The sequence below is a fragment of the Girardinichthys multiradiatus genome, chromosome 22, assembly GCF_021462225.1.
Source record: "Girardinichthys multiradiatus isolate DD_20200921_A chromosome 22, DD_fGirMul_XY1, whole genome shotgun sequence".
NCBI lineage: Eukaryota > Metazoa > Chordata > Actinopteri > Cyprinodontiformes > Goodeidae > Girardinichthys > Girardinichthys multiradiatus.
The window spans coordinates 29,669,420-29,683,794 of NC_061814.1; the positions used below are offsets into that span (position 1 = coordinate 29,669,420).

At 38.3% G+C, this 14,375-nt stretch overlaps 1 protein-coding gene across 2 annotated transcripts in view; it reads right to left on the minus strand.

Moving 5' to 3' along the window:
- LOC124858876 (putative thiamine transporter SLC35F3) overlaps positions 1 to 14,375 on the minus strand; it is a 39,039-nt gene that overhangs the window by 14,916 nt on the left and 9,748 nt on the right. Inside the window, exons 1-2 of one of the 2 annotated variants that reach the window (XM_047351183.1) lie at positions 6,386 to 6,524; positions 3,061 to 3,400 (exon numbers count right to left, since the gene is read on the minus strand). In XM_047351183.1, coding sequence (XP_047207139.1) covers positions 3,061 to 3,248 — 188 coding nt within the window. In that variant the 5' untranslated portion in view covers positions 3,249 to 3,400; positions 6,386 to 6,524. Of the gene's footprint in view, positions 1 to 3,060; positions 3,401 to 6,385; positions 6,525 to 14,375 lie in introns of those variants that run through there. The other variant, XM_047351182.1, reaches the window with a different exon arrangement.

The window sequence follows — 14,375 nt, forward strand, 5'->3', positions numbered from 1 at the left end:
AGTAAATAGAATCCATCTTTGTGTAATTTAATCCTTTTATTAATACAGCTGTGAACCTTAGTGAACAAACAGCATCATAGAGACCAAGGGACAAAGCAGACAAGTCAGGGATAAAGTTGGAACACATTAACCAAAGAATAAGCCAAGAGACCTATGGAAACTCTGGAGGAGTTCCAGAAATTCATGGCTCAGGTGGGAGAATGTTGACAGGAAGACCATCACTCATGCAATGTTGAAAATCAAAAATCAGGAAGCCATCATTGAAAGCAATCTGTTATAATTTCTTTGTAAACTTTGTCATAAGTCATGTAGAGGGTACAGTGTCAAAGAAGGTGTTCTAGTCAGAGGAGACACGAGGGAGAGTAGATTTTATTCAAAATCCTTCCTGTCTTGGAAAATTAACACTGCACATCACCCTGAACACACCATTCAGACTCTCTTCTCTGTCACTATTTTTCTTCAGCAGTGACAGAAAAGATGCTCAAAGATGTGGGTAAGAAAGATTAAGATAAATTCAGGGAACCCTAGAGACTGCAAAAACTTGAGACTTAGGGACATACAACCAGAGCTACAGTGGAATGGTTCAGATCTGTGGGTCCTGCTCCAACTCACAAAATAAGAGTGGAAGAGACTTCTGATCCAACCCCTGAATGAAAGTGGCCCTGTTTAACTGACAATTAAGTAATTGAAATGGGGATACCATAAGTTATTATGGTACAGCATAAAAAAAAAAACATAAAAACTTTATCTTGTTCCTAAGCATTTCGTTTTTTTTCTTTAATCTCATCTAACATTTATAGCATAAATATCAAACATGATAATTTCTATTTTTCAATTTTAAAAGAGGACATTAAAACCCCACATTTGTTGATTTACAACTCCAAGTGTGCCCTGAACCCCTAACTTTAGGAACCACTGGGTTTGATTAAATCATGTTTATGAGTCAGAATGACCCAGTCAAGGTCCAGATCTAAATCCAACTGAGAATCTTTGGCAAGACTTAAACATTGATTTTCACAGATCCTCTCTATCCAACCGGAATGAACTTGAGCTATTCTGCAAAGACAAATTGGATGCAGATCAGTCTCTAGATGTGCATAGCTGGTAGAGACATACACCAAAAGACTTGCCATTGTAAATGCAGCAAAAGGTGGTTGTACAACATACAAATGCACATCATACTTTCTACATTTTAAGTGTTTGTCTACCACATAAAACCATGATAAAGTACATTGAAGTCTGATGTCAGAATGTGGCAAATTGTAAAATCATTAGGGAAGTATCAGTTAATTATTTAAGGAGTTATATGTTTTTCTCAAGTACGGCTTAGGGAGTGGATCTGTTTTGGTCCTGTGACAGAGCATTAAATACAAATAAAAGTGGATTCAATGCTAGGGAGAAGTTTACACAAGACAAAAGTCTTCTTTCATCAGGATTACATGTTAAAATGCTGAGTTTAGTTTTGGGATAATGTGCGGAAGTGTTTTGATGAAGGTCCAACTTAATATTTCATACATACGCGAGTCGAATGAGACTCGGGAGTAAATTTCTTGGGCATATTTTTAATCATGAAATGGTGGCTCAAGTCTGGGCTTGATCTATAAAAGGGGTTTCCAGAAGAGCTGGCTGGAAAAGTCGGTCAATACAAGCTGACAGGTTAGAAATTATTTTCCTGAGTTGGTGTTGCAACAAGTCTACTGTCCACCCTTCAACTACATGATCTGTTTTATAAGATGGCATGTTGTTCTGCTGTGACACAAAGGATTTGTATCTACGGAAAACCTTGTGTTTTAACGTCACAAAAAGCTGGAAGTTTGTTGTGCCTCAAAGCTTGAGATGCCTTTTTAGAGAAAAAAAAGACAAGCAGCAAATGAAATTAAGTTTGATAAATTAAGATTTATGGAAACCAATTTTATGTGGATTGATCTTTTTTTTTTATTATTGCTTTAACTTTTGTGCATGGCACTGATGCAAAACCTGTGTGGAAAAACTACTATTCTATTTTGTTAATTTATTTTAAATGCCACAGGAAGACATTATTGCATTATGCATATATTGAAGAAATCCAAAAAATCTTCAGGAAAAAGAATAAACCTTAGGTTTTTTTTTTTTTTTTTTTACTTTCCTCAATGTGCTGTTTATAAAGAGGTAAAAGCAGAAAAGATGAACTAGAGTCAGAACATCAGGACAATAAAAGGGAAAGTAAAGTCTAAAAACACCTGCGGCCACTAAACTTCCCGCAATCCTTCATTTTTTATTATCCATTTCTTTTCAGCCCAGGTCAGAACTAGTCTGTGTTTCTGTTAATGGTCTGAGAAGACAACTGAGCAGATAAATCAGATCACTGTCAGAGCAGATTAGCTCCAGTCAAGGCATTACAGCTCCAAATCCTTGTGTGAGCCATCAAAGGAGGAAGATTTACATCGCAAAGCTATGTCAGATATACAGAGCTAACACCTCTTGATCTCTAGTCACCCAGTGGGGAGTAGAGATGAAAGATAAAAGTGCCAGATGGACTGAAATTATGGTACCTACTATAGAAGCTGGCTTAAATAGAACTACTTCTTGTACAGAAAGAGAAAACTGTTGGTTTTCTAAAATACAAAGTATTACCAATAGTATTGGTTGTCAAACTTTACACATCACCTCTGCAATCAAATCTTTTTTTTTTTTCATTTATAATACAGCTTTTCTTTTTGAAATGATGAGGTTGGAACCTCTGAGGCTGAAACTTTAACTTTTTACTATTTTTCCAAATGTTATGGACAGTTATCATGCTGGTAGGTGCGCTTTATTGCTTGAGATTATTTCTTCCCGCCATGTTTCTATACTCCTATTCCAGAAAGGCTACATTTACTTGCTGGAAAAAAAATAGTAATATATTCCCAATACTTTGCATTAATGTGGTGAAGGTGCTCTAGGGGTTTAAAATTCGCTCGATTTTAATTTTGCCCCAAGTGAAACTTAGGTCAAAGCAAAATTGCCACATATATTTTTAAATTTGGATTCAAAGTTGCCGTTGTTTGTTTTTTTTTGCGGACAGAGGGCAATTCTTCCAACCTCAATCTCTGCCTGGGCGTCTGCCTCTCTGGACTCTTGCACAAATGGCCGATGTAGTAGACGGGGAAGAAGAGGCAGTTCCAGCTGGTGGCGAACCAGGTGAGGGTGAAGGGTGCATCAAACTGCTTAAAGGTCAGCTTGGCCAGCTGGGTGGAGCCCGCCCAGGACGAGCACACGCACATCACCATCGCGACCCCCCACAGGGCCTTCTGCACCTGCACGGCTGTTACTCTGATGCAACAGTGTAGCCTCCGCCTGCCGGAGGCGGACTCTGCCCCAGCTGCACTGGCCGACTGTGCATCTATGGAGCCCACCACATTCTCTCTGGTCCGGTCTTCTCCTGTAGATAGACAAACATATGAGGTAAGTGGCTGAATCACATCTGTGGAAATGGTCAGCCAATGGATTGAAATTATAAATGTTAAGAATTCGGAAACAACTCAAAATGTTAAGTGCTTTGCAAAAGTATTTATACACCTTAAACTTGTTAACATTTTGTTACATTACAACCTCTATTTTCAATTTTACACATTTTATAATAATTTTATGTGATAGACCCACACAAACAAGAGAATAATTACAATGTGAAAGGAAAATGATACACAATTTCCAAAAGTCTATAAATAACTATTCAGTGTCCTTGAGTCAATGCTTCATAGAACCACCTTTCGCTCCAATAACAGCTAAAAGCACTTTTTTTGGATAACCTACTAGAAGGTAAAGGTCAGTCCCAGTCTGAAGTCTTTTGTAGCCTTTAAAATGTTTTATTCCAGGATTTTCCTGTATTTAGCTCCATCTATCCATCAACTCTGACCAGCTCTCCTCTCCCTGCTGAAGAACACTATTCCCACAGTATTATGCTGCCCACACTTGTGAGAGTGGTGTGTTAAGGGTTAAATGTTCATTTTCCAACACAATGCTTTGCATGAAGTTCAATTTTGGTTGCATCTGACCACATGAACAGCTATACTGATAATAAGATTACTTTACACACAGGTGGACTCCATTTACTAATTAGGGGATGCCTTAAGGCAACTGGTTGCCCAGATTTTATTTAGGGGTATTACAGTATAATGTGGATGAATACTGATGCATACCATACCTTCCAGATGTTTATTAGCAAAAAAAATGAAAACCTTGTAACCCCTTACATTTACTTTTATGCAGTACCTTATGTTTGTCTTTCCCAGTAAAATACTTTATAATTTGTAGGTAAAACCTGACAAAATGTAAAAAGATTAGTTTGACAAGGAAATGCATTCCAGACAAAAATAGCTACTTCCGTGGTCTATATGAACTTGAAAGTAATCAATCAGATGTCCGAGTTAAAAATGTGATAATCAAGCCTGACAGGCAGCAGCCATACAGAGGGCAAAAGAGGACAGAGCTGATATCCAATCCAAGACCATCTTCTGTCCTATAGATGGGTTGTGGGTAGCATGTTTATTTGTAGAGGCCAACAAAGACACACACACAGCACCTCTTCTTTTCAATTTTTCCTGTCAAAGACTTAACAGCCTCCATATGTCTTCAGTAAATTCCACAACCACTGTCCTGCATCACTGATCTGCTTACTAAGGTTATTTTGTTGCACCCAGCTTTTAAACTAGCTTACAGATCCACAACCTTTTCCCTCTTTTAAACAGTTCAAGTACAGGCTGAAATTATGTTTTTAAAGTAAAAAGGTAAAGAAAGCAAAAAATAAATACAGTCATATAAGAAATGAGGACACCCTACGACAGCCTGTGTATCTGCACAAAATAAAATGTAGGATCAATTCTAACAATCCATAGAAATTCAAATAATAAATAAATAAAAACGGAACAAAATAGCTTTGAAAATCTTTGCAAATCCTGTAAAATGTAAACACATTTCTAGTGTGTTTCTGACTGTTGAAGTGAGAAGTGGTGTGGTCAAAAGAGCTGCCTGAGGCCTTTAGAAAGAGGATAGTATGTCTGGTAAGGGATCTCAAAAGAATTTATAGTTCAAAATTACACAGTATGAAAACAAAATCTCAAGTGAGGGATGCTTAAAACTATGGAAGAAATAGTGTCTTATTGGAACCAGACATTTTTTAAAACGTTGAATTTATAACAGAATTTTTGTCCTGTGCAATTATGTATGTAATGTTTTTTAGCTTAAAATTTCACCTGCAAAGATTTGCCTGCGAAAATTCGGCTACAAATGCGTTGACCTTCTGGTGACTCAAGCCAAAGCAATTAGCACTAGATCCAGTCGAGCAGCTTTTAGCCAACCACACTACGCTCATTTGATCATGTGACACACCAGTGTGTTGAGCAGAAGTCAGTCTCTTAACAGTTAGCTGGTTAGTGGCTTACTAAGGATGAGTGAGGAGATGTTTCTGGTAAACAGATTATTACAAAACGGCAGGGACTAGTTGACTCATCAAAAGGTCAGCACATTTGCAGGTACATTTTTGCAGTTGATTTTTTTTCAAGCAAATTTTGGCAATCACATACATAACTGCACAGAATGAAAATTCAGTGTAATAAATTCACAAAATCTACAAAAAGTCTGAATCTAATTACTATAATTTCTTACACACAAAACCACTGTCCAGTTCTGAACAAGCAACTTCACCCTGAAAGCAGATCACAAGGTGCTACAAGAAGTCTACAAAAACCCGATACTACAGAAAGACACTACACAAGCTTGACTTTTAATAGGAAGCTCTTGCGCTATAATCAAAACATGCAGCATATCTTCCCCTACCTCTCTGCAAGTCAGGCAGATGTTTTTCCCCATGATGTGACAGGTTACATAGCTTAGTGGTGTACACCTTGCTTTTGGTGTATCCAAACCAAACAAGTCACAAAGCATAAGGCCAGGGGCTATACTGGAGGGGAGCCTGGAGCCCCTTCGAATGGGCTCCTTCCTCCCCTCCAGTTATTCTTTTTTTTATATGACTCTTTGTGCCACTATTTTGTGCCAATTATCCACATAGTAGCCTTTCATTCAAATGGGTTAAGTTCTTGTATTTATAACTCTTTCATTTCTTTCTTGTGACTATTAATCAACTGTATGTCACCAGTAACAGAAACAGAGAAGTAAACAGCAACAAAACATCACGTTTGTTTCATAGCAGCTTTATAATAAGCTCCATTTATCTTCCGTGACTTACTTTTAAAAAGTTAAAAGGGAGTATGTCCCTGATAAGGTTTAATATATGATAAAATGCCACAGGAGACTATAAGCTGCTATCTCTGCTGTATGCACCTGACTGAAATACTGAACACATTTAAACACGGGAGCAGCATGGTAAGTTGAAAAGCTTCTTCTTTTAATAATAATAACAATGACTTACATGAGTCCGCCAGAACAAAGACATGGATATGGACAAGGATATTGACATGGAGCCAGGTAGCACAGGAAAGTAACAGTAGAAACTAGCAAAGAACAATGAAAAACAGCAAGGTCTTAACCTGAGTAGAAGTGGAGTGTGAACCAATGAAACCGGGAGGCAGGTAATCAGGGGAAACATGTAACAGGTGTGGAACCGGGTAGCAGGAAGACTGAGGGGAATGTGACTAATTACAACTAATGAGACCTGATAGCAGAGGAAAACAAACATGAGGGTCTGAGCAAAAAGAAACTTAACTAAATAATAAAACTAAAGTTAAAAAAATATAAACCAACACATGAAACTCAAGAAAGTAAGAACTAACTAAGAAATAAACTACTGATCTGAAGAGAACAGAAAAACACCTGACTGGAAAAGTAAACAAACACAAAGCACAACATGGTAGATTATGACAGAACTTGCATTTGTCCTGTTGGATTCTGCTGCTACATCATGCTACATACTTATTGGAACCCCTGGAAAAGATCTACAAAAAGCATCAAAATAAATCTCGATAGCCTAATTTCACACTAAAAAACACATTTTAAAGTTTATTTTAAGTATGTTTATTTTGTGACACAATATATCCTACATAAAAAAAAAATGGTTTTTACAAAATTACCCCTAACAATTGCTATAAATCAAGTACATCTAGGGCTCACCAAGTCTCCAAACCAACCGTTGGATAGTATCTACATGTCAATTGGTTGTATGGGAAAGATGGTAGGAAAAACATGATGTCCACACTTCCACATGGTAGAGGACTTGTTATGCTGTCCCTATTCTTTTTCCAAAGGCCCTGGTGACCTTATTATATATTATATCATGAACTATCCTCAAAGTACCAGCATATTTTAAATAAGTGCCCCCTGCTTGAAAATTATTTATGATTGGGTCTTTCAAAAGGATCACGATACAAAACATATGGAGTGGTCCACCGGGCACAAGATCAACCTTCTCTAATGGCAACCCTCAGTCAATAAATACAAATCCTATTGCAAACCTGTGAAGGTAAGCAGAACATCTTTGCATTTAGCTAATTTGTAAAACCAAATGTACCTCAGGTCTTTGTGTAAGTGACTTGCTGAGATGTTTTAGGTAAGAGCTGCAGAGCTTGTCATCCATCATGCTCAATGAGGCGATTCATTGTCCCTGGAAGGGCTGCCCATGACCTTGCCATGTCATCTCATAACAAACTAACTCCCCCTGTAAACTCTAATGCTAATTATCTGACTCCCCCAGGCTACATAATGAAATCAAACGTAATTCCAATTTGCTTAAGTATTGCTACAAGTAAATAAAAAAATAAATAAATGTGATGAAATGATTCTGCATTGTTTGAGAATGCCATGCAGTGCTTCTGCAAAAGCACATGAAAGCACAAAGAGCAATTTTGCAAACAATGACAGATGATTCGAGATCATAGTCTGTTTTTGCTTTGACATGATGAATCAGCAAGCCTCGCAAAAGGAGGGAAGATTAACATGGATTACTATGTAACTCTTGAGTACAAGGGTGAGCGTTACGTTTCTCTATTCTGAGCTCCAAGCCTTTGTTTTGTTCTGAAGGTCATCTTGTGTCTGTGCTGCAGTTTTTGTCTTTCCTGGGAACCCGTCCCATAAACTGCAGCTCCGACCCCTTTCTGTAATGCACCACAGCTTAATCTTCCAAATGCAACCTTGGGCCAATCCAATCAGCCCCCAGACACGCTCAGGGACCCAGCTGGGCATTTCCAGTTGACATGGTAATAAAAATGATATTAATCAGCCCAAACTATACATTCAAGCTACTACCATTATTGGAAAACGAAATATAAGCTAGTATTTACATTTAAACTCAGTGATTGGTTTATTAATTACAGCTCATCTGATTAACTGCTTAATTGTTATTACATGCTTACAGTGCCTTGCAAAAACATGCATACACCAAGTAATGCATACCTATGTAGTGGAAATATGTATGTAACCACCTTTGCTCCTTAAATAAAATATAGGGCAGCCCGTTCCCTTTGCAAGTTGTTGAAAGAAACATAAGAGGCCCTATTTAAAGTTTTACACAGACCATTTAGAGAACAAAGTGTTTTTGGTGAAATCAGACCACAATTAAACTTTCTGGCCAACATGCAAACACTGTGTGAAGAAAAACGAACACTGCACCTCACTCTGACAAAACATCCCCATGGTGTCCCTTGGTGTCCCATGGTGGTGGCAGTATCTTGCTGTTGTGATGTTTTTCTCTATTACAGAATGGGAAGCTGGTTAAAGTGGATGGGAAGATAGATAAAGCTAAATACATCCAGGTGGTCTTCCACAAGCTTACACCTACATCAACCTTCTACACCTGTTCAATATGCTTTTTTTTGTTTGTTTTTTTTTAGCGCTGCTGGATATTTTCTCCCTACTTAACAAAAGGTTCAACTAAAACTTCCACCTAAACAGGAGTATCAGGCTTACTTAGACAAAATGTATGATAGATAAATCTTTATCCTACATCCTCACTTATCAATTTGTATTATTTTAACATACTTGTTATCTCATAAGCTGTTTATTATATATCAATCATACTCCCATGGGAGCACTCCATTGGATGATGAGATTGTTCTTCCCATTAGCTAGTCTGTTTTCCAGCTCTTCTCCACCTTTCAGTACATTCTTCCCTGATCTGATTCCCAACCAGCCTCAGTTCTACATCTGCTCTACTCCCTCCCGCTGCAGCCTCTGCAGTGCAGATGTCTCCTGCTGATAGCTGCAAATCCCAAATGGGCCAGCAGAACCATGCCTGGTTGTCCAATCTCACACGTCACACAACTTGGTTATGATAGGCAGAGAACTCGGTTGTAACCCGTGCCACTCGCCAGCACCCACCACATCCCTCCCAGCTCTCTCATGCCCTGCTTCCCCCAAAGCAAGAACAGGGATCCTTTCGGCCAATTGGTGTCATCCGGCTTACGTTGGTTTGACAGTGTGGCCCATGCAACATGTCTGGAAACAAGACATGTTGTGGGAGAAGTGGGAGAAATAGATCAACTACAGAGTGTTGTCTGGGTGAGTGTTCGGTCACTACACCATGGGAGTGAGAGTGCACTGCAGCACGATACCACACTGATTTATGAGGGTAAACAGATCAATCACCCATGCACACTTCAGAGGAACACTTCTTGTCTCGCTACTGGCTGAGCTTGGTGATGAATATGAACTGACCTGGGGAACTGACTGCCACTCTTCTAATTAAATGTATGAGCTATTTATTTAGCTTCTGTAACTGAAATCAATACATTGAAAGCTCTATATCTAAACATTTTTCCCAGTTACTTTTGCTGTACCAACATGACAACAGACAAAGTAATTCAAATTGGGCAAAACGTTTTATTCACTTACAGGTACACAGCTTTTTAGAACTGGGGTTTTGTTGAAAGGTTATCAGCAGTCAATATCATACCGACAGGAGATAGTTGTCCTTGTGCCTTTATTGTGCTAACAGAATAATTTTCCATCTAGTCAAAATGGAGCTAAGACAAAGGTAAACCTTTGCCATGTTAAAACATCTCCCAACTCCAGAAGTATCACACCAACAAATGCAGCACTGTTTTAAACTTATTTATACGTGTAACACCGAAACTAAAGTGCTAAAATCTATTTTCAACCAAGAAACTTTTACAAGTTGAAGGCTTCAAGTGGAGCGACAGAGCATCATGTAGGCATAGGCATGTTCCTTTCAGCATCTGCTTTATTCTTCCTCCTCTGCACACACAGCTGATCCATAATCAGTTCCAATTCATCGCTCCATAGAACAGAATCTGGAAAACCTCTTGGTTCATTTGGTGTAAATTGGAGCTGATTTGTCTTGCATTGGGTCAGTAGTAGCATACATTTTGTAGTGTAGGCATGGATCCCTTACGTGTTTAGTATGGGCCATACTGTGGAAACTGAAACCTCATTGGATGCTGCCATCAAGTTGCTGTAGGTCTTTTGTAGTCAGTTGAGGTCCGTTTGACCTCCGATGTCCAGCCACTGATAGCTTCATCTTTCTGCTACATCTGGGCAGTGTAGCCATTATGTCTTTTATATTGCCAACACTGCTGCCAACTGCAGCTCTAGAAACATTCAGGGACTTTGTTATTTTTCTACATCTTTTTCCTCATTCGTGGAAAGAAAAGGTCTGTTTTCCATACCTTTTGAACAATTTTCTTGACATATTTCTAACATCCACCAAAAACTTATCAAAAACACTCCAGGTAATTAACATCTAATAGTAATGTAAAACTTTATAAAGTAACCTACATATAAACCTGCAATTAAATTTTTTAAACTTGTTTTACTATTGCTGTAATCGTATTTACTCTACCCCTCAGCTTGAGTGAAAACACTAAAATAGTTATCCTCTTGCAGGGAATATATTAACTGGTCATAACCACTCAACAGAACCCCACTTCAAAACCTCGAAACACTCTAAGCCTATAAGAGAATTATTCTAAATGACAATCAGGCCAAATTTTTCTTGATCTTTGAACTTTTCCATAGCTGTCACACAGCATCAGTCAATAAATCACTACCAAAAATAAATCCTCCAGTCTCCAGTTGACCTATTTGGTTTGTCATTTCTGAGATCGAGGACAAACGCAGAGCGAAAGACGAGTCTCTGTGTCTGTGTTTGAAATGTGAAATACTGTAAAATTCTTGTTGGGTTAATAACACACATAGGAGTTGTAGTTTTATCATATCAGAGACAGTCAGGCAGACATCAGTCACTGTCTCTGTAATGTCAGAGTCTGACAGACAGTGGGAGTCTGTGAATCTTGGCTCTGACAGCTGGGTCAGGCCACCCTGTCAGTAAGAGGCCGTTCAACACAACAGAGCAAGATCCTCTGTCAAGCCTGTCTGACTACATATCGCAGGAGCTAAAAACACACCCTGCTGCGTCAACCAGCTGATAGGCCTGACCGCGTGGGCTGGAGGGACATAGGCCCCAGAGGACAGACAAGGGTGAGACAAGTGTTACTGATCCCGCTTGCCTTCGGTCTAGATCACTTTCTCCTTCAGCCTTGAAGGACAGCGAAGCAACTTCCCCTCACAGTAAAGTTTTTATTTGTCGCTGCATTCACCTACACAGCTGGGTCTACAGATGCTGAGGTCAACGTTGTGTCTCCCCGAAGAATCACTGGTGTGACACAAAACAAATGGCTCAAGTTTGAGCAAGTTGCTGCACTGCATTAGAAAAAATAACAGCATTAACAATCTTAATATATCTGGCCCCACATAAAAACTTCAAACACACCAACACTACCTGCTTTGAACCATTCAATCCTCTACCCTGCAGTCTGTTAGAGGAGTGAATTAATGGGGATGGACCTGAACTAATAGACTGGCACAAGGCCCAGAACTCTGCGTGCCAAATCAATATTTAAAAGATTGGCCACAACATCCTTGCTGAAATAATGGATAGGCCAACACTGCTGGTGTGGGCCTGACCAAGAAATGGTTTTATTCCACCTAAAGTCTAGTAATAACACAGAGAAACCGAAATTAACCTGGCTTAAAGGGACAGCCTTGACCAAAGCAGACTTCTTCTGTTTACAACGTCCATCGAACATTTTTATGAACTTTCAAATCAAAGTCACATTAGCGTTGGGTAGTTTACTCAGAAGCCTAGGATTATTTACACAGGACATGGAGGTAACAGATGCTACGTCACCATTAGTTTTCCTGTCTAAAACATATACTGAGAACAAAACATGTAAAGTGCTGCTGCCCAGTGTAACTATCTAACAGAAAAATAAGGCAGTGTAAAAACCAATAAAATAGCATTCACTAAAACTGTTAGAATTTATGTATTTATTTCATGTTTCTAGCTTTTTTCTATTCCTGGATGATCATTGTTGCAGCAATACTTCCAACTTCTATTTCCCGTAGAAAATAATCTTTGTATATCTCTTCCCTACACAAATAAGAATGATTTAAATGTTGATAACATAGTGTTTGCATTAACAACTGTGGGGCTTTTGAGACTCGAGTTGTGTGCTTTGCTCTCTGAGCCTCTTAGACTAGCTCTTTAGCCTTAGCCTTGTTGGTGAACTCAGGTTATACTAAATGGAGGCTTTATAAGCAGTTATTGGCTTACTGCAGGTAAAATATGAATTGCTTCTAACATTTTGACAGAACTTCACTTCAAAAAAACTATCACTTAAGACTTCACTGTTTTGAAAACATTACATCTATCCAAATGTCTGGGTTCAAATCTTATCACAAAATAACTGCAGCAAAGCAAACAGTACATATTTACAAGGTGAAATATTTATTTTCTGTTTCACTTTGTAGGAATATTTGAAAGGCAGTACATGTAGGGACAAAAGCTTTGGGATAAATCTCCATCAGATTATTATTAGTCTAAAGACACTTCCAATGTTTTTGTGAATGAGTTTGCATAATTTCAAAAACTCCATCAAGGTTTCATGTTGCTATTACAACCATGACTACAAACAATTATATCACTAAACCCCAAATAATTTACTAATCAATTAAAATGTCTTGTTCCGATCCCCATTCTCGCTTTCTCTGCACTCATTTTGCAGTAGATTATTATTTGCAAAAGCATGGCCTCCTATAAAAGGTTAGAAGCCCTGTCAACATGAATTCATTGCACACTTATCAAGCAAACCAGGCCTGTTGCATGGCTTTTAAAATTAAATTTGTAATAAGAAGAAGCCCCATTTGTACTCCTCTGACTACCTTCAAAGTCAACTTCAATTACTATCAAAGGGTGAAAGGACTGGATCAATCGACGATTTGAAGGCAAAGGAAACCTTCAAAATAAAAGGCATTGCTGCTAATCTTTGTGAAGCTTCTTCAATATATTTAAATGCACAGATGCTCATTATCTGTTTTGAAAGATAAAGTGTCATCTCCATACTGAGGTTTTTCTAATCACACCAAGTCTATAAGCAGATTTATACATGCATAAAAAAATGCAAAGAAGCTTAGATGCATCAATCGTTGCTTTGTTTAAACGTTCATCTAAATTTTAATTCTGACTCAGAAGGGAAGGCAATTTAGATTTTTTGCATTCTTCTGTTTATTTGTGAAGACTTAAATGTTTCACACCATCAAATAAATTTTACTGTCAAAGATAACTTGAATGAATACAAAAAAGAGTTTTATCTATTTAGGGGAAAAGCCATTCTGGTCCTATGTGATACATTAATGGTCTCCTAAACCTAAAAACTGATTGTACCACATTTGCCGACAACAACGACTATCATCAATAAAAATTGGCAATGCAACTTTGCAGAAATGTTTTAATTTAGTCAAAATTGGGGGTTTTGGGGTATAAACAACCTTAATTTTGTTTTTCGGAGTCATTCAGAGGTGGACTTACTGGTGTGATTTAGATCACTGTCCTGCTGCGTAACCCAAGTACAGGTCCATCTCAAAATATTAGCATATTGTGATAACGTTTATTATTTTCCATAATGTCATGATGAAAATTTAACATTCATATATTTTAGATTCATTGCACACTAACTGAAATATTTCAGGTCTTTTATTGTCTTAATACGGATGAATTTGGCATACAGCTCATGAAAACCCAAAATTCCTATCTCACAAAATTAGCATATCATTAAAAGGGTCTCTAAACGAGCTATGAACCTAATCATCTGAATCAACGAGTTAACTCTAAACACCTGCAAAAGATTCCTGGGGCCTTTAAAACTCCCATCCAGGGTTCATCACTCAAAATCCCAATCATGGGTAAGACTGCCGACCTGACTGCTGTCCAGAAGGCCACTATTGACACCCTCAAGCAAGAGGGTGAGACACAGAAAGAAATTTCTGAACGAATAGGCTGTTCCTAGAGTGCTGTATCAAGGCACCTCAGTGGGAAGTCTGTGGGAAGGAAAAAGTGTGGCAGAAAACGCTACACAACGAGAAGAGGTGATCGGACCCTGAGGAAGATTTTG